Source organism: Calypte anna, chromosome 17 (genome assembly GCF_003957555.1).
Source record: "Calypte anna isolate BGI_N300 chromosome 17, bCalAnn1_v1.p, whole genome shotgun sequence".
NCBI classification, from domain to species: domain Eukaryota; kingdom Metazoa; phylum Chordata; class Aves; order Apodiformes; family Trochilidae; genus Calypte; species Calypte anna.
In genome coordinates, this window is record NC_044262.1 from 8,594,078 (window position 1) to 8,618,603 (window position 24,526).

At 51.7% G+C, this 24,526-nt stretch overlaps 3 protein-coding genes across 10 annotated transcripts in view; 2 read left to right on the forward strand and 1 right to left on the reverse strand.

Moving 5' to 3' along the window:
- The first annotated feature begins 6,242 nt into the window (after positions 1–6,242).
- On the forward strand, positions 6,243–11,351 carry CEL (carboxyl ester lipase). Its single transcript, XM_030461265.1, has 11 exons — positions 6,243–6,328; positions 6,766–6,916; positions 7,330–7,452; positions 7,685–7,882; positions 7,972–8,102; positions 8,499–8,606; positions 8,814–8,931; positions 9,597–9,783; positions 10,171–10,374; positions 10,697–10,894; positions 11,079–11,351. The coding sequence occupies exons 1-11, from the start codon at positions 6,263–6,265 to the stop codon at positions 11,281–11,283; spliced, it is 1,689 nt and encodes a 562-aa protein (XP_030317125.1). The 5' UTR covers positions 6,243–6,262; the 3' UTR covers positions 11,284–11,351.
- Positions 11,352–11,924: 573 nt separating this feature from the next.
- Positions 11,925–18,749, forward strand: GTF3C5 (general transcription factor IIIC subunit 5). Of its 3 annotated transcripts, none has more exons than XM_008497309.2 (11): positions 11,925–12,096; positions 12,458–12,689; positions 12,915–13,113; positions 14,096–14,291; positions 14,612–14,716; positions 15,166–15,280; positions 15,895–15,975; positions 16,509–16,606; positions 16,741–16,823; positions 17,107–17,249; positions 17,888–18,749. In XM_008497309.2, exons 1-11 carry the CDS (start codon positions 11,947–11,949, stop codon positions 18,043–18,045), a joined length of 1,560 nt encoding a protein of 519 aa, XP_008495531.2. In that variant the 5' UTR covers positions 11,925–11,946; the 3' UTR covers positions 18,046–18,749. The 3 variants fall into 3 exon arrangements, with proteins under 3 accessions (XP_008495531.2, XP_030317322.1, XP_030317324.1); XM_030461462.1 differs by having other exon boundaries at positions 11,940–12,017; XM_030461464.1 differs by having other exon boundaries at positions 11,962–12,011.
- Positions 18,750–20,095: 1,346 nt separating this feature from the next.
- Positions 20,096–24,526, reverse strand: part of RALGDS (ral guanine nucleotide dissociation stimulator) — a 55,909-nt gene continuing 51,478 nt past the window's right edge. The window contains exons 12-18 of one of the 6 annotated variants that reach the window (XM_030461189.1): positions 24,324–24,356; positions 23,992–24,113; positions 23,739–23,834; positions 23,351–23,552; positions 22,804–22,872; positions 22,588–22,702; positions 20,096–22,289 (exon numbers count right to left, since the gene is read on the reverse strand). In XM_030461189.1, the coding sequence (XP_030317049.1) occupies positions 22,114–22,289; positions 22,588–22,702; positions 22,804–22,872; positions 23,351–23,552; positions 23,739–23,834; positions 23,992–24,113; positions 24,324–24,356 (813 nt within the window). In that variant the 3' untranslated portion in view covers positions 20,096–22,113. Of the gene's footprint in view, positions 22,290–22,587; positions 22,703–22,803; positions 23,167–23,350; positions 23,553–23,738; positions 23,835–23,991; positions 24,114–24,323; positions 24,357–24,526 lie in introns of all 6 variants that reach the window. The other 5 variants (XM_030461188.1, XM_030461185.1, XM_030461183.1 and 2 more) reach the window with 5 other exon arrangements.

The window sequence follows — 24,526 nt, forward strand, 5'->3', positions numbered from 1 at the left end:
TCAAGCACTGCCTGCTGCTAACTGTCAGCATGCAAAGCAGCCTGTTAGGGAGGAGGAACAGCTCCAGGGGCAAGATAGGACAGCCCAGCCCTTATCAGAGTGCCTGAGCCAAAGAGGGAACTGGAGAGTGAGCACTTTCCAACCACTTCATCTGAACAACAGACAGATTGGCAGGAAAGGGCTGTCAGCCCCTGCACCCAGGCATCAGCCCCCATCACACAAATAACCCGGGTAAGCACAGCCTGAGAGCTGCAAATGGGAACACTGGGGCCTAAGGGGTGCATGGGGTGGGTTTTCTTTGGAACTCTGGCAGGGAGAGTCAGAGTTACAGCAAATGGTTTGGATGTGATGGAGCAAGCTGCTCCTGTGGGTGCCCAGAGCTCTCCCCTCTGCTGCCTTCCCTGTGCTTGGGAGGGGAATGCAGAACAACACAAGTCACAAAGTTCTGCTGTCCAGATAATTGCTTTCTTTTTCTCTTTACTATTTCCAAAAAACAAGTGAACAAACAAAAACAAACAAACAGAAGTGAATGGAAAAGGAAAAACTTCACCACTCCCATCTGAGCTGCAAATGTATGGACCAGAAAATACCCCCTCACCCTTCCTCCTGAGGCAGCAATCACCAAATCCACACAGCTGAAAATCCTAGCAGGGAAACCATCTCCATGGGGATGAGCTCCCTTGGATCTCTGCACCTTCCTGGTCCCCACACTGCAGCCACGAGAGGGAGGGCAGCAAGATCCCCACATGGCCCACTCCTTGGTGTCCCTGCTGAGGATGGACTCTGCAGGACAGAACCAGCACCAGATCAGCAGCTCCATCTCCCTGGGGCTGTCAGACAGCTGGCATGCTGTATCCCACCCACCTTGGTCACCTTTGGCTGGGGTCAGGCTGGTGACAGGAGTCCCTCAGGGGGTTTACTGAGAGCTGACCCTAGTGCAAGCTCTGTCCTGTCCCAGGAGGATGTGTTCACACTTGTCTGTCTGGGTACAAGTGCTGTCCCAAGCTCTCCAGAGCATAAAAGGCAAGAAACCTTGTGCAGCAGTGATGCAGACCAGGATATCTTCTGTGTGAGTTTGTCCCTCAGAGGCTCCCTTTCTGCTAAATAAGATACCCAGGGAGTTACTCAGCTCCTTCTAAAGCACATATCTAAACCAGGACAGAACTCATGCCTCCAATGCCCCTACTTCTCTCCCTGAAGAGAGCAGGAGCCTTGTATCAGCAGACATCTCAAGCTCCCTGAGAGGAGTCACACCCCTGTGGTTTCTGCACCACTCTCAAGTGAAATTTCTCACAGCTCTTTCTGCTCCAGCCCATAATCTGATGTTCTCCAGGCTCTGAGCAGCCTCGAAGCCATTTGATTCTTGTGCACCAAAGGCTCCTAAGCAAGTTCCAAGTTCAGCAGCCACATTCATCCCCAGCCACATTCACAGCTCTGGGGTTCAAGTCTTCCTCCTGAAGTTAGAAACACCCTACCCCATTGAGTCTGTTTTCCTCTTGAATAATTTTTAAAGTACTGGAACTTTATCATACATCCCAGGCCCCTCTATATTAAGAGCTTTAGTGGGATTTCTGGCAGTGGTCAAGTCTGCTGGTTTCTTCTCTTCATAAAATAGAAGTTATCTCTTGCCTCAGCTGGGGAAGAGGAAGTGGGACATGATGGAGAATTCCTGTTCTTGAAAGGGCCCCATCCTGAGAGCGTGGACATGGTGAGCCAGGGTGTCAGACAGACATCCCAGCTCCTTATTTAGATCCAGCCTGGAGCAGCTTGACATTTTCCAGTGCTTTACCTTAAGGGCAGAGCTGACAGAGCAGGAGAAGGCCTTTGGTTTAAGAGTGAGTGCACATGGGACAGCTGAGGTTATCCCATGTTGAAGGGAATTTAAGGAAACAAAGTCAGAGAGCCATGGCTGCATAGTGTCACACCAGTGGTGCTGGAGGACTCAGAGGTATCACCAATACTTTGCATTCAAACAGCACATTCAGCCTAAAGACTTCAAAATGCTCCACAAGGATGGAAACCCCTTATCCCTATTTTACTGCAAGGAAACCAAGAGCCAGGGAGGAAGAAAGGAACTCAAGGTCATACAGAGAGTAAATGCAAGACCAATGAAATTAAGCACAGCATTTTACCTCTTAACTTTTATTTCAATTATTTAGCAGTGGGCAAAATTCAGACCTCTTGGGATATAAACAGCTGCATAAGTTGTACCAGTGGAATTTGGCATCTTGTCTTCAACTAAAGAGGCAAATGTCTGTCTTGGAGTCCTGGCACAGCTTTGCTCACACTCCATCTCCTTGCTACTGCAAGTCTGGAAGCAGCCACTACCTCCTGTGGCCCATTTCAATCCAAGTTCTTATTTTTTCAACTATGTGTCCTCGCTGAGGTGGACACAACACACAACAGTCAGCAGAATTTAGCTCCCAGCCTGCAAGGTTTCTCATAGCATCATTATAAATTTTGCAGGAGATACAACACAAACCTTGTGTTTTTCAGGATCAATAATTTATACTTTTGAGGCACCACTTCCTCAGTCCCAAAATCCTCAGCAATCTTAGCTCAGAAGGGAATGTGACCCAGGTCTTCAACTGAAGGGTTGTCATCTGCAAACCCTGAAGACCAGGGTTTTATCACTGGCCACCAGCTGCCTCTATAGTTCTTGCCTCCTCCCTAATGATTCAGCAAATCTTCTTTGAGGGGAAAAACAAGCACACAAGTGAACAAATCACAAAGTCAGATTACAGAGATGAGCGGGGAAAAACTGGCTTGAAGGAGGGAGACAAAAGTTGGTGAAGATGCAGGCTCCAAGGACTGGAAGGCCCTACAAAGAATGTTTGATTTGAAGGGGGAGTGATAATAGAGTGAAAAAGAGGTTTGCAGTTTGGATTCTTTACACTGTGAAACATTGCTGACAATAAAAGGAACACAGTGTGGAAGGAAATGAAGCATATTCTGCCCTCTGCTATCTGGGCATGGCAGGGGCTGATAATGGATTTTTACTGGTATAGGTGAAAGCTGACCAGTCCATCCTGATTTACACCAGAACAAAGTTCCACAAAGCAAACTGTATTCAGCAGGAGTTCCTGCTCTCCTTAATCAAGGCTTTCAAGAGTCTGGAAGCCTATTCTCAGGCACTTCCAACATCACTGCTCATGAAAGAAAAAGTTCTGCAAGGCATTTGGTATCTAAGGCATAGCAGAGGGCAGTTAGAAAGAATGTTTTACCTTCTGAAAGTTTTGGCCACTAACATATTAATGTAGTAGATCCTCCTTCATAAAAATTTCTTTACTGCTATAACCACTCCTGAGGTGCAACACCAGCTTAACAGCTCATGGTACACAGGCTGGGGAACAGAAAGAAGAAATTTTAGCTAGATCTTAGCTAGGAGATCTAGTGACATTCAGTCCAGACACTCCAGACAGAGCCCACTCTTCCAAAAATGCCATGAAACCCTAATGAAAATAAAAATGGTTGGAAGTAAAGAAGCACTTAGGTCACATTTCTGGAACCTCTCAGCCCAGTGTGTTCTCTGGTGTCTGTGAGGCAGAGGGACACAACCTGATTAAATCCAACACCAGAAGTGAGTGCAGAAAGAGGAGGAGCTGAGGATCTGCATGTGGGGGTATTGTGGGGGCAGGAGCTGAAGGGGGCTCTGGTCTCACATTGCTTTTACACCCCATCTCACTTACCTCAATAACCAGCACAGAGATCAGTATTTCAGCAACTAAAATACAACCAAGCAGGACTGACTTACCTTGCTCTGGGCTTATATATTCCCCATGAATATTTGTGTACTCACCTCAGCAATAACTTTTAGCTCACAAAACCTCCTTGCCCCCTTCCTGAGGGCTCCCAGGGGGAGCAGGGCTTTGCTGTACATAATTCCAGCACCTGCTGCTCTTCCCTAGGGAACACTAAAGAGGCACCCACAGCACAAGCCACAGGACCTCCTCTCCAGCTCACCCAAGGAGTTAATGCTTTGTAAGCCATGTGTAAATAACACCAGGGCTGTCTCCTTTTAAAGCTTCTTCCCTCTGCAGTGCTGCCACTGCTCCCACAGGTTTGGGGTTTCCTCCCCAGCCTGATCATGCTCAGGTGTACTGAGAGCTGGAGTGGCAGAGCCAAAGGAATTACAGGCTTTTTAAAGCTGAAAATGTGGTACTACTGCACCCTACAGGCTGAAAACGGTGAATATCTACATTTTTTTTTGCTTTTTTTTTTTTTAATCACAATTTTTAAGTCAGGCTCATCACTTTGAGGAGCCTATCTCAGGGCTCCTCAGTTTTTGGGACTGGTAGTTCTGCTTCTGCCCCATCCCAGGGCTGTCTCAGAATGAACACATTCACTGCCCACCCTGCTGGGCCGAGCAGAAGGAACAGAAATGGCTGAAGCACTGACAGCCAAACACACACACAGGGACATCCCTGACCTAAGGACTCCACAGGGGTGGGGGGAGTGGAGCTTGGCTGTGCTCTGCTGACCTCTGGGTGCAGGGTGCCCGTGAGCAAGGTGGGCTCAGGGATGGGGAGAGCTTGGCTGCATGGGGTGGGGATGGGATGGAGACCTTCACCTCTTCAAGCTGCTGCCCTGTTGTGTTTTTCCCCTCCTGATTCAGCACAACACGGGCAGACATGCCTGAGGAACTGCCTGGCCAGCAGAAAGCTCAGCTCAAGTCCACTTGAGGATGATCTGGTGCAGATGACTGCCTCCCCCAGCACAGCACACACAGCATGGGGTGCAGTGATCCCAGGTTTCTGCTGCTCCCAGGGGAATGGAGCCCAGGGGGGAAGGTGCAGGAGTCGAGGCCATCTGTGCTGTGACTGCTCTCACTGGGCCTGGGCCCTCCTGGCCCCTGCTTGGTTTTGCCAGAAGAACAATCTGTGAGATCTCCCACAAGAAACAGCTTTCATTTTCTCACTATAGTCCTTCAACAGCTTTCTTTTTTTCTAAAAAACAAAACAAAACAGATCTTGTTTGTAGATTGAGTTTATAACTGCACTGCCACCTTGCCTTGTCCCTGTACCCACTGAGCTGCTGTAATTACAGGAGAGCAAATGCAGAGGGTGAAGCCTTTAGTGCTGCAAATGCATTTCCTGCAGATCAGTACCAAGTGCCTGAGGGATTTCTGTCAGCTGGTACAGGGCACCTCTGTCACCAGGCAACTGGGGGTGGGTTTGCAGGGTTTTAAAATAAATTTAAGTTTTCTTTCCTCAGTGGTGTCACAAGAGTGGCTTTGAGGATGAAGAAATCCCAGTGGCTGCTGCTGGAAGGAAGGATGCACCAATGGATGAGAAGGTGGAGGAAGAGCTGAGAAAGGTGCAGGTTTTCTGGCTGAGCTGAACACACAGACCTGCTCCAAAACTGCTGCGGTTGGAACTACTGCTGGCTCCTCTGAAGCTTTCGTGATTGTCTTTCCTGTTAAACATTGTTAAGAGTGAGATATTGGGCTGTGTAATTAAGCCAGGAATCCAAATGGAGGCCTTTGGGTCCCACTCCAGTTTGCTATCAGCTGTCCTGCATGCCCTTGGCACAGTTCAGGTTTGTTTTCTGTCCTCTGATCTGTCAAATCAGGAGAGCTGTCCTGACATATTCTGCCAGGGATACAGGGACATCTGGTGTACTGAGCAGCTGCACCCACTTTTGAAATGATGGATGGGAGAAAAAGTTGTCAAGGCATGAAAATGTCACATGAGGGAGTGACTGAGCAGCACATATCTGCAGTGCCCCCCAGAGCTCTGAAATTGGCTTCCTTACAGTTCCCTGAGTTAGGAAAGTGGGGCAGAGCATCCTGTCCATAGACTTTGGCCACTCACTATTCTGCCATTGCTGGCTGGATTGTTACCACCCAGTCACAGAAATTCAGGATCTGCTGGCATTTTCTGAGCCTTGTGCATTCCCCAGGGTGTTACGAGTGCAAGGTTTCTCATTAGTGGCTGATAATATGCTCTAATGACTGGTTTAATATGATTTCAGCCTCCTGCACTCGTGTGAGGCTGCTCAAGGCTTCAGTATTTTTTGTTACGTTCTCTGGTATTTTGTTAAACTGAGATAATTCCTTAGGTTTGGCCTCCAGCCCATGAAAGCACCATCTGCAGGGCTCTCACACAGTGGCTCCAGTCCACATCAGCCATGGCCTGGGCTCAGCCCACTGAAGGACAAGTGTGTCCCCTGCTTTACCCTGGAGCCAAGAGTTAGGATTGGCACAGAGCTGCCCTCCTGGCTTTATAAATATCCACCCCCATGCTTCAGGTGTGCACTCACCATGGCTGGCTGGGAGATCCTCTGCTTCACCTTCTGCACCTGCCTTGGCACAGCATGGGCTGCAACTGTGAGTACAGAAGCACTGCTGAGGGCTTTGCAAGGCAGTGCCTGCTCCTGGCTGACTGAGCTAATCCCTGCTGGAGCTCAGGGAAAAGGACTTGCAGAATGTGACAGCTAAAGGCAGGGTGTTTTCCTGCCCTAAACATGGCAAAGGCTCTCAACATCCTTTTTCCAAAAGTTCCTGCACATTCCTGTGTCAGGCCTGGCCTGGGTGACGTTCAAGGCTGAAGGTCCTTTCCCTCTGCTGTTTATGTCTGAGGCTTCCTGCTGCTGGTCTGCTCCAAAGGGATGGCCAAGGAAGGGGGGCTACAAGGGGATCCATCTGGGGGACTGGGCAGGGGAAGGTGGGAATTCTGGCAACATGGGAAGCCAGAAGCATGAAGGACTGTGCAATGGATTTTTTTTTCTTTTCTCTTCCTCTCCTCTCCATGTTACCACATGTAGCTGGGAGTGGTGTACACCGAGGGTGGTTTTGTGGAAGGTGAGAGTAAAAAACTGGGACTCTTTGGGGAATATGTCGACATCTTCAAAGGGATCCCCTTTGCTGCCCCTCCAAAGCCTTTGGAAGACCCTGAACCTCATCCTGGCTGGGAAGGTAAGACCTAATTTTTAATGCCTTTGGTTTGGGGTTTTATCTTGTCTTCTTTAGTTCATTATTGAAAAGCCAAAGTTGTTGTTGCCTGCTTTCACCTAAGCAGCTCCAATAAAAAGCTCTTAGTCTCATGGAGGGTATGAGAGTCTGTTCCAAGCAGCTCAAATAACCCCATGAAGTACCAAACCAGAAGCCTGGCACCTGCATCTCCCCTCCCCACACCTCTGCTGTCCAGAGCTCCTTCGCGGGAGGAAGGGTCCCACTTTTGTCACTCAGACTGCTCACAGTGACTGAGGGGGCTTTGCTGCCTCTGCATTGGAGTCACAGAGGGGAAGGTGGATGGTTAGAGAGCTTGCAGCCAGAGGATGGAGCTGATGCTCTAACCAGGATCTGTTCTCTTCCCTCTCTCTTCTCAGGAACACTGAAGGCAAAAAATTTCAGAAGTCGCTGCATGCAGGTGACTCTGACACAAAGTGCTGTCCGTGGGGCAGAGGACTGCCTCTACCTGAACATCTGGATCCCCCAGGGGAGGAGAGAGGGTATGGGCTTGGCAGAGACCTGGGGAGGAGATCCTCTGTTGCCTTTTGGGGACAAATTGCTCTGGAGCAGTTATATTCCTGTAGTGGGCAACTGGAGGAGTGCTGCTTTCCAGAGGGAAGGTGGGAGCAGAGCATCCTGGCTGCTGTGGCCAGGGGGAGATGCTGAGGGGTGGGCGGGCAGCACCTTCTGGCCGTGTGGAGGCTCTCACTGCTTTTCTTCCTCACCTCCCAGTCTCTACCAACCTGCCAGTGATGATCTTTATCTACGGTGGAGCTTTCTTCCTCGGAGGGAGCCAGGGAGCCAATTTCCTCAATAATTACCTCTATGATGGGGAGGAGATCGCCGTGAGGGGCAACGTGATTGTGGTGACCATCAACTACCGCTTGGGGCCTCTGGGCTTCCTGAGCACGGGAGATGCCAACATGCCAGGTACTGCTGCTGCTCCCTCTTCCCATGGGATCCCAGCTCCTCAGCTTTGCTGTGCCTTGGCTCAGGGGTGGGTGCTCTCTGTTGCTCAGGGAACTATGGGCTGAAGGACCAGCGCATGGCTATTGCCTGGGTGAAGAGGAATATCAAGGCCTTTGGGGGTGACCCAGAAAACATCACCATCTTTGGGGAATCAGCTGGTGCTGTCAGTGTCTCCCTGCAGGTGTGTTGCCTTTGTCAGACCCCACCAGAGCCCCTTCTCTGGAAAAGGAGAGATGAGGCCCCTGTCACTCCACTGCTTTCCTCCACACACACTGCTTTCCTTTCCTGATTCACCTCTGTGCTTTTGTAGTCACTCCTCCTTCTTCAGTTTCATCAGTCCCACTGCAGGCAGGTGTCCTTGGTTCTGGCACCTCTGCTGAAGTAGCATTTTCTTCCCTTGTCCCCCTCCTCTGCTCCTCTTCTCACCACATCACTTTGAACTGCTGAGAATGTCAAAGAGCACAAGCAGCTTCCTGGGGCTGGTGCAGAAGTTGTGAGGGACTGGGCAGGTCTGGCAGGCAGTGACCTCCTCAAGATGTCACACCCGAAACCCCCTTGTTTCTATTGTGTCCCACAGACACTGACCCCAAAGAACAAGGGTCTGTTCAAGAGGGCCATCAGCCAGAGTGGTGTTGGGCTCTGCAGCTGGGCCATCCAGAAGGACCCACTCACCTGGGCTAAAAAGGTAAAGTGCAAGTCTTGAATGGAAAACCCCCCAAAATGTGATTCCCTGGAGACAAACATAACCCCCAGGGGGGCTGGCAGGAGCCCTGCTGCCAAACAGAGCTTTGGAAACATGTTGCTTGGAGACTGGAAGCTCCTCTGCCTCTGTGAAGCTTGGAGGCTCTGGGAGGTAACACTGGGAGGTTTCTCTCTCTCTCTCCTCCTGCAGCTTGGAGAAAAAGTGGGCTGTTTCAGCACCAACACCTCTGCTTTGGCTCAGTGCCTGCGCAACGCTGACCCCGAAGTCCTGACCCTGGCCTACCACCTGCAGCTCACCAACCTGCCCAGTGAGTCCCCACTGCCGTGCCCTGGTCACACACACACAGCTCACCCGGCCTTGGCAGGCACTGGCCTGATTGCCAAGGCTTACAGAAACTCAGCTGACCAAAAAAAAAAAATAAGAATTGACCTCAACCCTGCTATTTTCATGTGAGTTGCTGGTTGGAGTCTGGGACTCTCACACCGGAGAAAGTTTCCACATTTGCTGCTTGTAGGGATTTCTTTCCCAAGGGAACTCTTCTCCATGTGTTCTCCTCATGTTCCTAGCTAACAGCCCCAGTCTTTAGCCTTGCTCAGGACAAAATGTGGCCAAGGCACCTTTGTGCAGCCACCCTGGCTGGAGCTGGATGTCCTGGCAATGAGTGAGCAGAGCCAGGTGGGATGGGAGAAGTTCTGTCCTTCCATACCTTTGGCTGGGCTGTTTGGGAAGCTGATGGAACAGAGGGATTTTTGATGTTACCTGCTGGTGCTTGACTGGCAGATCTCTTGCTCTTCTCCACCTACTGAACATCATCCCATGGTCACCCTGCCCTCAGGTGACACTCTGCCCATGCTGGTCCCTGCCCAAGCTCTCCTCCTCCTCCTCCTGAACCTGTTCTTCCTACAGGGATATGTCACACCACCCTTCTGTCTTCTCAGCTCCTAATGGACTCTGGTTTTCCTCCTGCTGCAGTTCCCCTGGTTCACACTCTTGCCCTCACTCCTGTCATTGATGGAGACTTCCTCCCAGACATGCCAGAGAACCTCTTTGCCAATGCTGCTGACATTGACTACATTGCTGGGGTCAATGACATGGATGGACACCTCTTTGCTGGCTTTGACCTGCCTGCTATCAACCGACCCTTTGGGAAAGTCTCTGTGTAAGTGAAGAATGATCCTGAATATCTGACCAGGAGGATCCTCATCTTCAATGTGGCCTCCAAATTCCAAGGGCTGAGTGGACAGGGCCCTACCTTCAAAACAGGGTGTCACTCCAAGCCAGGGTGTCTGGAGCATGTGTCAGGGCACTAGACTCCTCTCTGGGGATGAAAGGAATCTGTGGACAATCTGGGCCCAAACTGTTCTGCTGAGGAAGCTGGGAAGAATATGTCCTCTGTCTAAGAGTGAAATCACTGATTTTTTACTCCATCAAACCATTTCTGCAGGGCTGGGTGTGACTCCCAGTGGGTGTTGGGTTCCATTTCCACAAGCCCTGCCCCACTGGAAGGTGCTGGTCAGTAATGTGTTGATCCTGTTTGTCTTTTCAGGGACCAAGTCTACAATTTGATCAAAGGACTGACCGTGGACAGGGGGGAGCGTGGGGCCAATATCACATATGATGCCTACACAGAGGAGTGGGGTGACAAGCCAGGCCAGGAGGTCATTAAGAGGACAGTGGTGAACCTGATTACTGACTATATCTTCCTGATCCCCACACAGTGGGCACTAAATCTGCACCTGCAGAATGCCCGGTGAGCAGCTCAGCCCTCAGCCCAAAACCTGCCTGGGGTCTGGGGCACTGGGATTCCAGCACAGGGGCTGAGCTTCAGGGGAGCAGGGCTTTTGGTACATGCTTAGATTTGGGTCGTGCTGAGACTATTTCTCCAGTGCTGCAAGGGAATCATGCTGTGAGCTTGCTTTAAGTTCCCATTAAAACAAGGGTTTGCTTCTTAAAAACCTCTTAGGTGCATGTGTGGATCTTCCAGGGTTGAACCTCTGGCTCTGCAAGTATTGTTATGAATCCACAGCCCTTCCCCTGCCCTCCCCTCCATCCAGTCTGTTTGATTTCCCCAGGAATGCCAGCACATACAGCTATGTGTTCTCCCAGCCATCCCGAATGCCCCTCTACCCAAAATGGATGGGAGCAGACCATGCTGATGACCTGCAGTATGTCTTTGGGAAACCCTTTGCCACACCCCTGGGCTATCTGCCCAAGCACAGGACTGTCTCACGTGCCATGATTGCTTACTGGACCAATTTTGCCAGGACAGGGTGAGTGACTACAGTGAAACATTTTGAGTTTGCTGCTTTTGTTCGTTCACTTCTCAGGAGTAATTCCCAGATGTTGGGAGTCCTGTGTCTGTACTTCTGTTGTGAGCCTGGCTCTCTCCCAGTGCTGGAGTTTGATCTTGCTGTCCTGATCAAACTAAACTCCTATTTCTCATTTTTTCCGCAGTGATCCCAACAAAGGGAATTCAAAGGTGCCTGTTACCTGGCCACCCTACAGCAACAAGGGCACTTACTACCTGGAAATCAACAACAAGATGAACAAGAACTCTGTGAAGCAGGACCTGAGAGCCCATTTTGTGGAATTCTGGAACTCAGACTACCTGAAGCTGCCACAGGTTGCCAACATCTCCCTGGCCGAGGAACTCCTGTAGAACCAAGAAAAAAAAACCACCACCTTGTAATGATGGGTCCAGTTCATTAAAGGTTTGCTTGTAACCAAGTGATTTCTCTGTGTGTTTGCCACCAGAGGGTTTCCTCCCTGGCATTAGGGTTGGGCAGCAAACCCTCTCCAGCCCAGGGTCAGAGGGTGTTGTCCTGCCTGGTGACACAGGGATGTCCTGGTGAAGGACACCTTGGCTCAGGGTTTGTTCTTCCTGGTGGCCACCATGGCCATCGCCAGCAGGACAGTCCTGGCCCCCACAATCCCACCTGCACCCACACCAGTCCCAAACAGCTCCCTGCAACACACACAGAGGAATCACCTCAGAAACACAAAGGGAGGCTCAGCACACACTGATTCCTGTGCACAAATCCTGCCTTGGCAGAGGCCAAGCTGGGCCGAGCAGACCCAGCACCCACCCTGGACCTCCATCTCCTCACCAACCTCCATCTCCTCACTAACCTCCATCTCCTCACAAACCTCCATCTCCATCTCCTCACAACCTCCATCTCCTCACAAACCTCCATCTCCTCACCAACCTCCATCTCCATCTCCTCACAAACCTCCATCTCCTCATGCCCGGAACCAATGTGCAGCGGAACCTTTGTGTCGCGGCGCGGGGGCCGCTGCGGGGCGGCCGGTGTGAGTGTCAGCGATGGCGGCTCAGGGGCTGAGGGGGGAGCGGGGCTCGGCGGTGCTGGAGCTGCCCCGCAGCCCGCGGTTGGTGTGCGTGGAGTACCCGGGGCTGGTGCGGGACGTCGGGGCCATGCTGCGGACGCTGGGAGGAGAGCAGGGGGTGTCGCGGGTGAGGGAGGCCCGGGAGCTGAGGGAGGCTCATGGGGGAGCGGGGCCCTTGGTCACACCTGAGGGGTTGTGGGGCTGCAGGAGGGAGGGGGCCGGGGGCTCTCCCCCCGCAAGACCCTGCCTTTCCCGCACGTCCCACACTGGTCTGGGCCGCTGCTGCCCACCAGAGAGGAAATGTGAGGCATTGGGAAGGGTGGGAGCGGCTGCGCTTCCCCCGGTGCGCTGGGCACAGGGATTCACCATCCCTGAAATGGAGCGAGGGAGGAGCCCCACGGTGAGAGGGTGTGCGGGTGGGGGTCTGCTGGAGCCCAGGGGAGCCGGGCTGCCCGGGGGCTGTGCTAATGCAGGCTCTGCCCGCCCAGATCTACGCCGACCCCGCCAAAAGGCTGGAGCTGTATTTCCGCCCCAAGGACCCTTACTGCCACCCGGTCTGTGCCAATCGCTTCCCCACCTCCACCGTGCTGCTCAAAGTCAGGAGGAGGACTAAGAAGAAGAAGAAGCAGCAGCAGTCAGACACTGAAGAACAAACCCAGCCAGAAGTCCAGTTTGAAATGGAAATTCTTGGGACTGTCACCACTCTTTACAAATTTCAAGGTAATTTTGGGGTTTGTGTCAACGTGGCTTAAATGTCTGATGGGAGAGGGAAGTGTTTCCCTCTAAAAATTCAGGACCAGAAGGACAATGCAGTCTCCTGTTGTTACAGCCTCCTTGCTGTATAAACCTTTGCATGAACTTAGCTGCCTCCTGCTCCTGGATGCTGAGTGAGAACATTGTGAAACTGACAAGGAAACTGACAGTGTTTTTACTCCTTTCTCCCAGGAATGTCTGATTTCCAGTACCTGGCAATGCACTCTGGTCCTGATGGCAAACAAACCTCCATGTATGACAAAGTCCTAATGCTCAAACCAGAGAAGGAAGAATTTTTCAACAGGGAATTACCCCTCTACATCCCACCCCCCATCTTCTCACGTCTGGACACTCCTGTTGATTATTTCTACAGGCCAGACATTCAGCACAGGTTTGGGCCTTTCCTCATAATGCAGTGCATGGCTGGGCTGGCTCTGGGATGGACAGGCACTGAAATATTTTGTTGGTTTGTTCTGTACTTCTAAGAGAGGAATCCTTGCATCAGAGCAGCACTAAATACATTGTTCATGTATTCCATCTCTTCAAGCTGCTGCCTGTTGTGTTTTTCCCCTCCTGATTCAGCACAACACGGGCAGACATGCCTGAGGAACTGCCTGGCCAGCAGAAAGCTCAGCTCAAGTCCACTTGAGGATGATCTGGTGCAGATGACTGCCTCCCCCAGCACAGCACACACAGCATGGGGTGCAGTGATCCCAGGTTTCTGCTGCTCCCAGGGGAATGGAGCCCAGGGGGGAAGGTGCAGGAGTCGAGGCCATCTGTGCTGTGACTGCTCTCACTGGGCCTGGGCCCTCCTGGCCCTTGCTTGGTTTTGCCAGAAGAACAATCTGTGAGATCTCCCACAAGAAACAGCTTTCATTTTCTCACTATAGTCCTTCAACAGCTTTCTTTTTTCCTAAAAAAAAAACCCCAACAGATCTTGTTTGTAGATTGAGTTTATAACTGCACTGCCACCTTGCCTTGTCCCTGTACCCACTGAGCTGCTGTAATTACAGGAGAGCAAATGCAGAGGGTGAAGCCTTTAGTGCTGCAAATGCATTTCCTGCAGATCAGTACCAAGTGCCTGAGGGATTTCTGTCAGCTGGTACAGGGCACCTCTGTCACCAGGCAACTGGGGGTGGTTTTTCTTTCCTCAGTGGTGTCATGAGAGTCTTCTGTGGTACCAGTATGGGATTCCACAATCCATAGGGTGGTGGGGTGAAAAGTAAGCCAACCCATTGCTCACATGGCTGAATCCCTGGCTCTTCCCCCAAAATCTGGATCACAAACTTCTATTTTCTCCTGTTCCCCTGGAGGCCCCAGCTCCAGGTGTGCCACTGGCAAAAAGCAAACCTGATCCTTTCCCTCTTTTTTAGGGAGGGATACAACAACCCCCAGGTGTCTGGTGAGAACCTCATTGGCCTCAGCAGGGCCCGTCGCCCCCACAATGCAATCTTTGTGAACTTTGATGATGAAGAAATCCCCACAAAACCCCTGGATGCTGCTGTGCAGACCTGGAAGAAAGTGTGCACCAGTCCTGTGGATAAAAAGGTGGAGGAAGAGCTGAGAAAGGTACCTACCTTATTCCTGACTTGGGCACTGTGCTGCAGCATGCAGTGTAGGAAAAGGAATGCAGGCAGACATTTTCTCTGAATTCCTCAGAAATTCTTGGTGCCTCATCAGCAGACATCTCTGTGTTCACTGCACTTCTGACAACATTTCAGTCCTTGCAGCCAGCTCATGTTGAGTCCCACTCTGTGCCACTCCCTTGCCATTCTGATAACTCTCACTAAGGGCCAAAGGCCACAATACAGGAGAAGTCCACTTGGGAAGCTGAGCTGCCACTGGGAATCCCTTCCCACTGTTTCTTTGCTTGTTCCTCATTATTTCAGCTCTTTGAAGTCCGCCCAGTCTGGTCCAGGAATGCAGTGAAAGCCAACATCAGTGTCCACCCAGACAAGCTGAAACTCCTGCTGCCATATCTAGCCTATTACATGGTGAGTTGGGGGCTGTGAGGGGGCAGGGCAAGGGAGCAGTGGTGGGGTGGGGTCCTACACCCTTTCTGAGGGGTCCTGCCCCTAAATACCTGAGTGGGATGTCCTATAACCATAAAGGATTCAGTAAGTCTTAGCTCTGTTGCTCCCAGTCTGCTTTGCAGTTTGGTCAGACACTCAAACTGACTGTCCACCAAGCAGTGGTAGCAGAATTTTTCCAAACAAACACTTGATTGTGACTTTGCAAGTTAATTTGTAAAAGCACCCCAAAAAATGTGCTTCACTGCACTGACTGCCCAGGCCCCAGTCCAAATACTGGTGTGGCAAGTGAGGAGAGAGCAGGGAAAGGAAATAATCTCTGGGCAATGGGGGGAAATAGCCAAACTTTCCAAGTACCTCTGGACCACTGTGCTGTGTTTTGTAACCACCTGCCCTGGTGTGTGTTTGTGCAGTTAACAGGTCCTTGGAGAAGCCTGTGGGTGAGGTTTGGGTACGACCCCAGGAAACACCCTGAGGCCAAGATTTATCAAGTCCTGGACTTCAGAATTCGCTGTGGGATGAAATATGGTAAAAGGGCCCAACCCACTGAAACCCCTTCTCTGCTTTCTGGTTAATCCTGGTAGTACTTTTCTTTTTACTTGTTTTTTAAACATTTTGGCCATATTTCTGCTCTGATGAAGATGACCCCTGTTGAGCTCATTCCTTACTGTGGTTCTCCCATGAAGTCCTTTCCTCCTTTGGCACATCCCAAGCTCAGTGGGCATCTGGCTGCCTTTCCTTCTCTGTGTGCTCAAAGCCCAAGTGGATGTAGCAGAACATCTCCCTCAGGGATGACACTGGTACATTCTGTTGCTTTCATAGAATCTTCAAGGACCCAAAGATCTTGTTCAGGTCCCAGATTTTGGGATATAATTCTCTCTGCTTTGATTTTGCAGAGGGAAAGGACTCTCTGAGGCCATCTGATGATGCCAGAGCTGGCCTGCCACTGCCATCACATCACAGCTCCCTCTTTCCAACTTACAGGGTTCTGCTGATCTCCTGGCTCTCCCCTCCTCACCTTGCTTAAGTCAGCATATCCCAAAGCCCAGACACACCAGTCTGGCACCTCTGTTACCAAGCTGGGAATCTTCTGCTGGGAGTTTCCCTTTGGTTCATTACTGGTTTTCTTTTTTCACCCCTAGGTTATGCCCCCAATGACATGCCTGTGAAAGCAAAACGCAGCACATACAACTACAGCCTGCCCATCACTGTCAAGAAGCCAGGTATGCTGTGCCAGCACCAGGGCTGCCTGGCTCTTCTGTCTTTACCCCAGCCTGGTCACAGGTGGTGAAGAGTCTTCCTGTGTACTAGCTAAACCAAAATGGGAGCTCTGTTTCTGGTTATAATATGGTGCTGCTGCTAAGCCAGTAGCTGGGGAGGGTGAGACTCTTGGATGCCTGTCTGGCTGAGCCCCACTGTCTGAGAGAAGGGAGCTGTGCAAGCAGCACTCTGGGAGTTCAGCATTCACTGCTGTTTAGTGATGGTACAGTGTAAGGGCAGAGTTGTTTTTTTGTTGTCCAGGAAGAGTAGAAAAGGTTAAAATTATGAACAATTGTGCTGCTGAAAAAGCTGCCAGTCTCACCACCTCCCCTCTGGCTGTCCAGTAATGCCTCTGAAGAATGAGCAACACGTGCTCAGTGCTGGCTTGGTCTGGGTTTTGCTGATCAGCAAAACTGAATCAACAGAGAGCCATGGCAGTACAATGGCACAGTGTGAAAGCTGTCCCCAATCAGGACTCTGTTCTTCTGCCTTTCAGTAAGTCACACTGTCAGTGTGCATGACCTGAAACAGGGGCTGGGTATCTCTGCTGCATCCAGTGCAAAAAAGCCTCCCTGCAGCAGGTATAAACTGAAGGTAAGTGTTACTCTTCTACCAGAATTTTTAAATAACTTGGTGTTTCTTGTTTTGTAAGTCTTGAAGGGGACAGCTGAGCTGCCCTGTTACACCATCAAATGCAAAGTAACCCTCTCCTTCTTTCCTCCTCTCAGGAATCCATCTACATTTTCCGGGAAGGAGCCTTACCCCCTTACAGGCAGATGTTCTACCAGCTCTGTGACCTGAACGTGGAAAGGTACTGCACAGTGCCAGCTGAGCCTTCTGTTAGCACTGGATTTCAAACCCTATTCTTTAGATCCCATCCTTTCCTCTGGAGCAGAACCTTCTGAGGTGTTCAACTTCCCACTTCCCACACCTGAACTTCGCTTCCCCTATGACAATTACTTGAATCACCAAACACTATTCCAGCTCAATGGAGTGAAGTGGGAATAAGACACAGAAGCCATAGCCTGTCTCATTTGAAGCCTCCATCTGACTCTGCAAGACTCAACCTCTCCTTCCCTTTTCCTGCTTTTTAGCCTCCAGAAAATCATCCATCGGAACGACGGCGCAGAGTCGGAATGCACAGAGAGGGATGGGTGGTGCCTTCCCAAGACAAGTGATGAGCTGCGAGATACCATGTCCCTGATGATAAAGCAGATCATCAGATCCACAAGACCTGGTAAGGATGTTCTGGAACAGCATAGTGTTATTTCCACCTTCCTGCTGGCATTGAGACATCGTGGGGCTGACTTAGGATGTTGCAGTCAGCCCTGAGACAGCAGCATTCCTCCTCCTTTGTGCTACATCTGGTATTCTTTGTATTCTGGCTCATTCCAGTGTGAGCTGAGGCTGTTGTTCTTCAGAGTGACGGTGTTAGGGTTAGGAATGGCTGGGAGTAAAGGTTTCCTGTCTCACCTTCCCATTATCACAGCCTTCAGGTTTTAAATGTCTTTGCACAGTGATAATCAAGACCTTATTCTTAGTGATGCTCTTGTTGGCTGCATTTTACTTTTTATTGATGTTATTTCCTCACTTACTAATTTAATAATTTTTTCCATGTTGCTGAGCCAAAACAGTATCCAGTGAACTAGGTCAGAAATCAGCCAGGAGAGGAGGCAGAGCACTGCAGATCTGCTGCAGTTCTGCTGGGTCCTGGAATATGAAAACAAGTTGCTTTGGGCTTGATCAAATTCTATTACAATGTGGACCATTACCTGTGCTCCTCTGGCTTCTGCCTTTCTGAACTCTTCTGCAAATACCCTCAGGTTTCACTGAGAGAAGCATCACAGTGTCCTTCTTTCTTTCTTCCCAATTAAGCTCTTTTCTCAAACACAACAAGCAGTGAAGATGGCAAAGAGCAGATGGCATATGAGTCTGGAGAGGATGAGGATGACGAAGAGGAGGAGGAAGAAGACTTCAAGCCTTCTGATGGGAGTGAAAATGAAATGGAGACAGAAATTCTGGACTATGTGTGAACTCAGTGAGAGTTTGGCTGCTGCTGAACAGAATCATCTTCACTCTTGTTCCTTGAGAACTGAGGAGTCAGCAACCATGGCCAGGCTGTAAGAAAGCAGAACTTGTACTAAGCTGGTGACAGCCTGTCTGCACTGACTGGTGCCTGCTGATGGCTCTCATTTGGATGGTTGGGAGCCACTGCCTACATTTTGATAATTGTTGGCTAATGAGTCCTCAAGAAACCTCAACAAACTCTCAAGGAGGAGCCCAGGTAGCAAACAAGCTGGCAACACACCAGCAAAGAGGAGCAGTTGCATTCCCAAACCTCTCCATTTGTGGGAAATGCACTGTGGCCATGTGGAAAACAGTAAAGATACCTGAGGAGGTGGAGGGTGAAGTGCTCCAGGAATCCCTCAGGCAGATGCTGCCCTTCTGCTTGTCTAAGAGGAATGAAAATACTGTGTCATGACTTCAGCAGTGAGCAGTGCTGGAGATCTTGAAAATAAAGCTGGCAGGAGAACATGCTTTCTGGCAGTGCATGATGATTCCCCTCTGTGGGATGTAGGAGGTGGTGTCCTTATCAGCTGAGGCACTTCTCAATTCTGACTTCCCCTGTAATTAGCCAGGACTGAAGCAAGCAGGCAGTGGGGCAGAGCATCCTGTCCATAGACTTTGGCCACTCACTATTCTGCCATTGCTGGCTGGATTGTTACCACCCAGTCACAGAAATTCAGGATCTGCTGGCATTTTCTGAGCCTTGTGCATTCCCCAGGGTGTTACAAGTGCAAGGTTTCTCATTAGTGGCTGATAGTATGCTCTAATGACTGGTTTAATATGATTTCAGCCTCCTGCACTCGTGTGAGGCTGCTCAAGGCTTCAGTATTTTTTGTTATGTTCTCTGTATTTTGTTAAACTGAGATAATTCCTTAGGTTTGGCCTCCAGCCCTCAAAACCAGCATCTGCAGGGCTCTCAGAGTGAGCTACAGCTGTGCTCCTGGACACACAGGTGTGCACAGAGCCCCAGTATGCATTTGGGGACTGGCTCCTCAGGTGTGCACACACTGTGCCTCACTGGGAGACCCTGTTCTGCCTTGTGACTGCAACTCTAAGTACAGAGGCATTTCTGAGGGCTTTAAGTTGTTATATGGGGGGGGGTGCATCAAATAGTCTGTCTGGGGCACCTCCAGCCAGGGTAAGGTGCAAGTCCTATAAACATGGGAATGCAGAAACACCAGGGCTGCATAATGGACCTGACCTCAATGCAATGCAACAGGACAGCAAGGGAAAAAACCAGGAGAGAGGCAGTGGATGTGCCACTGCTGGAGCTCAGGTACAGAAGGTACCAAGAATAAAGACTTCAACATGTTGGAAAAATCATCTGAAGCCAAGCTTTCAATCAACACAGTGCCCAAGGCCAAAGCAGTCACAAATCACTTGTGCCAGGGGTAGTTCACTTCCCAGCTGTTTTCAAAATCTCTGGGAAGCCTGCAGTGGATGTTTCATTCTGCCTGAGCAGTTAAAGGCACAACCATCCCTGTCTGCACACCACAGTGCCTTCATTTCCAAAAGGTCAGGATTTAATCCCCACACTCAGAATCACTACAGCATCCAGGTGATCCCCACTGCTGTCTGTGCAATTCAAAACCAGAAAATAACTACACCAGACACTCAAGGAAATGAGCCCAGTGCCACAGGAGTGATGCCTCAAGCCAAGGCACACCACTGTCTCCACACAGTAAGGACCCATCTGCTCTTCAACCAACTGCTTGTATCAAAAGGAGTAAAACCAGGAAATCAGACACTGCATTTGTGCAACCAAATGCAAGTCCAATGAACTCACAGGTACAAATGCACAGGGCTCATCTGAAACTCGGGCACTGTTCCTCTGGCAGAAGCCTTTGATCTCAGTTCAAACACAAACCAAAGCTCAACTCAGCAGCCTGAACAAAAGTACCGACAACAGGCACAAGTGCCACCTCCTCCCCAGTCAATCCACTCCTTTTCCTCCAGTAACATGCCAGCATTTGGGGGAAAGGAGGACAGGACAACCCCAGTGCTGGGGCTGAGACATTTGAGCATCAGGATTTTATTGCAAAGACTACTTACATTGCTGTGTACAAGTCACACCGGGCAGTGTGCTCCTTCATTGAAGTGGTACAAAATACATATGGTACAGCCAGTCCCTCGGGTGACACTGGGCTGCTGGGGGGACACCAGCAGGAGGAGAGAGGGAGGGTGGGAGCAGAGGCAAGACCCTGGTTTGGGCTTTGGGCAGAGTGGGAGGGCAGAGGCTGCCCCTGCGTCAGGGAGCCGGGGGCTCCCATCATGTGCAGCGATGGGCGATGCCACCCGTGGGGACACGGCCCTGGGACAGCTGGGTGGGTGCTGGCCACTCTCTCACCCAAGCAGCCTCTTCCCTGCCTGCTGCCCACAGCCCAGCTCCTGCCAGCAGCCCCCCGAGCGTGGCCCTGCAGCAATTCTGCAGTCCCAGGGGCCGCCCAGGCCCTGCTCCAGGAGCTGGGGAAGGTGCTGCACCCACCCAGCGTGGACAGAGGAAGAGAGGAGTGCTGTAAGGAAGCGCTTAAAAAAGACCTGGAATCAGGAGCTAAAAAAGGTCCCTCTTCAGTTAGTGTTTCCTACAATGATTAAAACAAGCATTTCTGCCCCTGCTGAAGCAACTCGTGGGAGAGAAAGAAGGGAGGGGGTGGCTGGCGGGGTCTGCACCTCACAACCATGGCAGAGCAATGCTGCTGCTGCTGCCAACATCCCTCTCAGCAGCCTTAAATACCAGGGTGGGGAAAGGAGAGGGACTGGGCTGCAGGGCAGAGGGAGGCTGGATTAGTAAAATGTACAAGTTCATCTCCTATTTACAACCAATAAATATTGAAGAAAAAAAAAAAAAAAAAAAAAAAAAAAAAAAAAAAAAGAGGAAAAAAAAGAAAAAAATTCAGTAAACTTTTGTTTTATACAAAAAAAGTCTCCTTGCTCCTTCTCCCATGGTCAATGTTTGCAGAAGTCTGGTTAAAGCCCAAGGTGAGTGGCACTTCCTGTGGGTCAGGCGGTGGCAGCCGGGGCACCCGGAGCATCCTCAGGAGGTCCCCAGCTCCTCACCCGCCTGCACAAACCCAGAGTCTCTTTTTACACAAGTTCAGGCAGAACTTCACCCTCTTCCTCCTCGCTGGGCTGGCAGCACTGGGGGCATGGCACAAAGCTGCCCCCCAGCAGAAGAGACACTGGTGTTTGATCTTTGGTGCAGGTTTGAACACGGACCACCCAAGCCCAGCAGGAGGATGTGCTGGATCAGGGAGAGGAGCAAGACCATGCAGGGCTTCCAGTCATCAAGAGCACGAGGGGTCTGGTCTATCCCAGCACAAAACTCTCCTCCATGGGGCTCTGAGCACTGGGGCAGGACTCCATCCTTTCCAGCTCACCTCCCAACCTGGGACATCCGTGGTTTCTCCCAGGAGAAAGGACAGGCAAAGATGTGCAGCGGTGGCGATGCCAGTTATCCCAAGGAGGAAGGACAGGGAGGTAAAACACCACCAGGAAATCCAGGAAGGAGAGCACCCCACCACGTGGGAGGCTTTGCAGCCCTGGAGTGACGGCTCATGATCTGCTCCTTGCAAGTGGCCCCTCTGCAAGTCACTGCTCCCCAGCTGGCTCGGACACAAGGCACCTACGGCAGAGGTGGACTCCAGCCCTGGGCTGGCCGGTGGCTGGACAAGTGTTGCACCATGGAAGGTTCAAATAAAAAAAAGAGAAAAGGGGGAAAAAAAAAAAAAGAAGGAAAGAAAAAAAGAAAAAAAAAAAAAAAAAAAAAGGAGAAATTCCTCCCTCGCTGCCTTCCTGTGTAGAAAAAAACGACCTGATTGAAATGGGAGCTTGTGCAGGGAGAGGTGGGGGTCGGCAGTGGCTGCTGAAGCACCCGTGGCTCTCGGTGCAGGAGGGGGGTGCACGGCCACCTCCCCCCCCCAGGGCCAGGGCTGCTCCACTCACTGTGCCGGGTGGCACAAGGACAGGACACAGCCCAGCCCAGAGCAACCTGCCCCCCAAGGCCCCGTCGGTGATGGGTGGCAGTGGGGCTGTGGCTAGAAGATGCCTTTGGCGATCTTCAGGCCTTTCTGCTTCATCCTGGGCAGGGTGGAGCTGGAGCCGTGCTTGATCTTCACCCCCTTGGAGAAGCCCCTCTTCTTCAGCACAAAGTCATAGTTGGCGGCAGAGTTCATGGCGTAGAAGACGTTGGCGTTGTCAGGGATCTTCAGCTCTGGGAGGGACCAAGGAGAGGGCTCAGTCAGCCACCTTTTCCCTGAAAGGGGCTCTCAGTAGGGCTTGAGGGTTGTCCATGGTCACTGGGACCTCTCTGCTGTCACCTCCCAGCCCAGCTCTGACCCGGTGCTGCCCAGGCAGCAAGGCTGGGTCAGACAGCCTTGGACAGTCAGTCCTGGATACAGCCCCCAGGAACACCACTTCCAGGAACACACAGACCCCCCCAGGAACACACAGACCCCCCCCCAGGAACACCACTTCCAGGAACACACAGACCCCCCAGGAACACCTCACACCTCTCTCCTCTGAGATGATCTGAACGAGCTCGTAGTCCTCAGGCCGGTCTCCATCCAAGTTGTGTTTGGCCATGGCTTTGCGGATAACAACAGGGGTCTTATCCTGACTCGTCACCTGTCAGCACAAAGCGGTGTTAACCCGGGGGGGTTGGGTACAATGCCCCCCAAAGCCCCAACCCTGGGCAGGGTGAGTGTCCCCGTGGTGCCCCTGCTAACCAGGATGCTCTTGTACATGTTCCCGTTGTCCACGGCCAGGCTGACCCGGATGATGCAGCAGTCGTCGACCTGCTGGTTGTAGAGGGGAAGCGAGAGGGAGGAGTAGCTGGAGATGCCGGAGACGGAGCGCTTGTGGGTACGGGACGCCGTCACCGGCGTGGAGGAGACAGAGGAGGAAGAGGCACTGCTGGAGCCCGACCCGATGCCCGATGTGTCCAGGGAGGAGAGGGAGGTGGATTCCCAGAACTGGAGGGCAGGGAGGAGAGGGGATGCGGAGGAGGACACAGTGGTTTTAGCTTCTCCGTCGGCCACAGACGGGGCGTACCAGCGCTGGGGGAGGGAGGCCAGAGGGATCTCACTGACCTGTGACAACGGGGGGACCGACACGACTACAGCCACCGCTGGCATGAGAGCCCCGACACGCTGCTGGAGCAGCAAGGGTGTCCCTGGCCCCGGCGGGTCAGAAACAGCCCCCAGGACCCTCCCCCCCCTCGGATCCCCCTCCCTGTGGCCTCTGGAGGCCCGGCCCCCACCAGCTGCCCCATACCTTCTTCTCCTGGCAGTCGGGGGACTCGGGGATGAAGCTGATGTTGATCTCCTCCACATCAGAGCTGCTGGAGCCGGCGGAGGTGACGCTGAGGGAGTCGGTGGCGTCCCCGCTGCAGAGGTACTGCCCACACTTGAGCTGGTCGAAGGATTTGGAGTGGGAGCTGCCGCTGGCACAGGGCTCGGAGCTGGGAGGCTGCCGGCTGCCAGGAGAGATGCGGGGCAGCTGAGAATTGGGCTGGGGACAGAGCTGTCCCTGCCCATGCAGGGGGGTTGGAATGAGACAGATGATACTGAAGGTCCCTTCCAACCCAAACCACTCTGGGATTCTGCTCCAGGGCCCAGCCCAGCCACCTCCACCCCCATCCTGCCGGGCCGGGCAGACTCACTCGCTCCATCGCTTGATGATTCCTGTGTTTTTCTTGGCCTTCAACGTGTTGCTGGCTGACTCGGAGAGGGGCTCGATCTCACAGGACAGTCCATAGCTGGGAAGGAGGGAAGGGAAGGAGGAAAAAGAGAAGGGTGTTTGAGATCTCTGCCCTGTGCCAGCAGGGTGAGGGGACAGAGCCACAGAGGGAGCTGGGGCAGCTCCAGGGGGATGAGAAATGGGAACACTCCTGATGTGCCCTGCTCCCCGCTCACCTCTCGGCCTCGCTGAGCCTCTCCAGGCTGTGGAACCAGTCCACGAACTGGTCCTCCTGTGTAAAGCTGTAGTTGTTGCAGGCTGACTGAAGCAGCTTGATCTGAGCAATGACTTCAAACTCCTGAAGCAAACACAAACTGTGAGACCAGATCTGTCTGACAGCCTTGGCCTCCTCCATCCCAGCCCCAGACATGAAAATTGAGAATCACCCCCCTCCCCAAAAATTAAGAATGTGAGAGCAGAAAGTGAGAGGGATCAACCCCAAAGTGACTGACATAGCCTGGGCTTGGACCAAGTCAGCCTCCATCCCGCTATGATGCAAAGTTCTCACCTTCCTTCTCTTCTCAAAGTTGATCAGCCCACCCTGGAGAAAAAACAAATTTAAAAAAACAAACAAACAAACAAACAAAAAGAGTTGAATGCCAGCATGGAATAGGCAGGAAAAAATTCCTCCCACCTTCCCCTGCCCCCTGTCTGGCAGATGACAGAGGTGGGTGCCCAGTGTGCAGTGTTGCATTCAGCATGCCCAGGGTG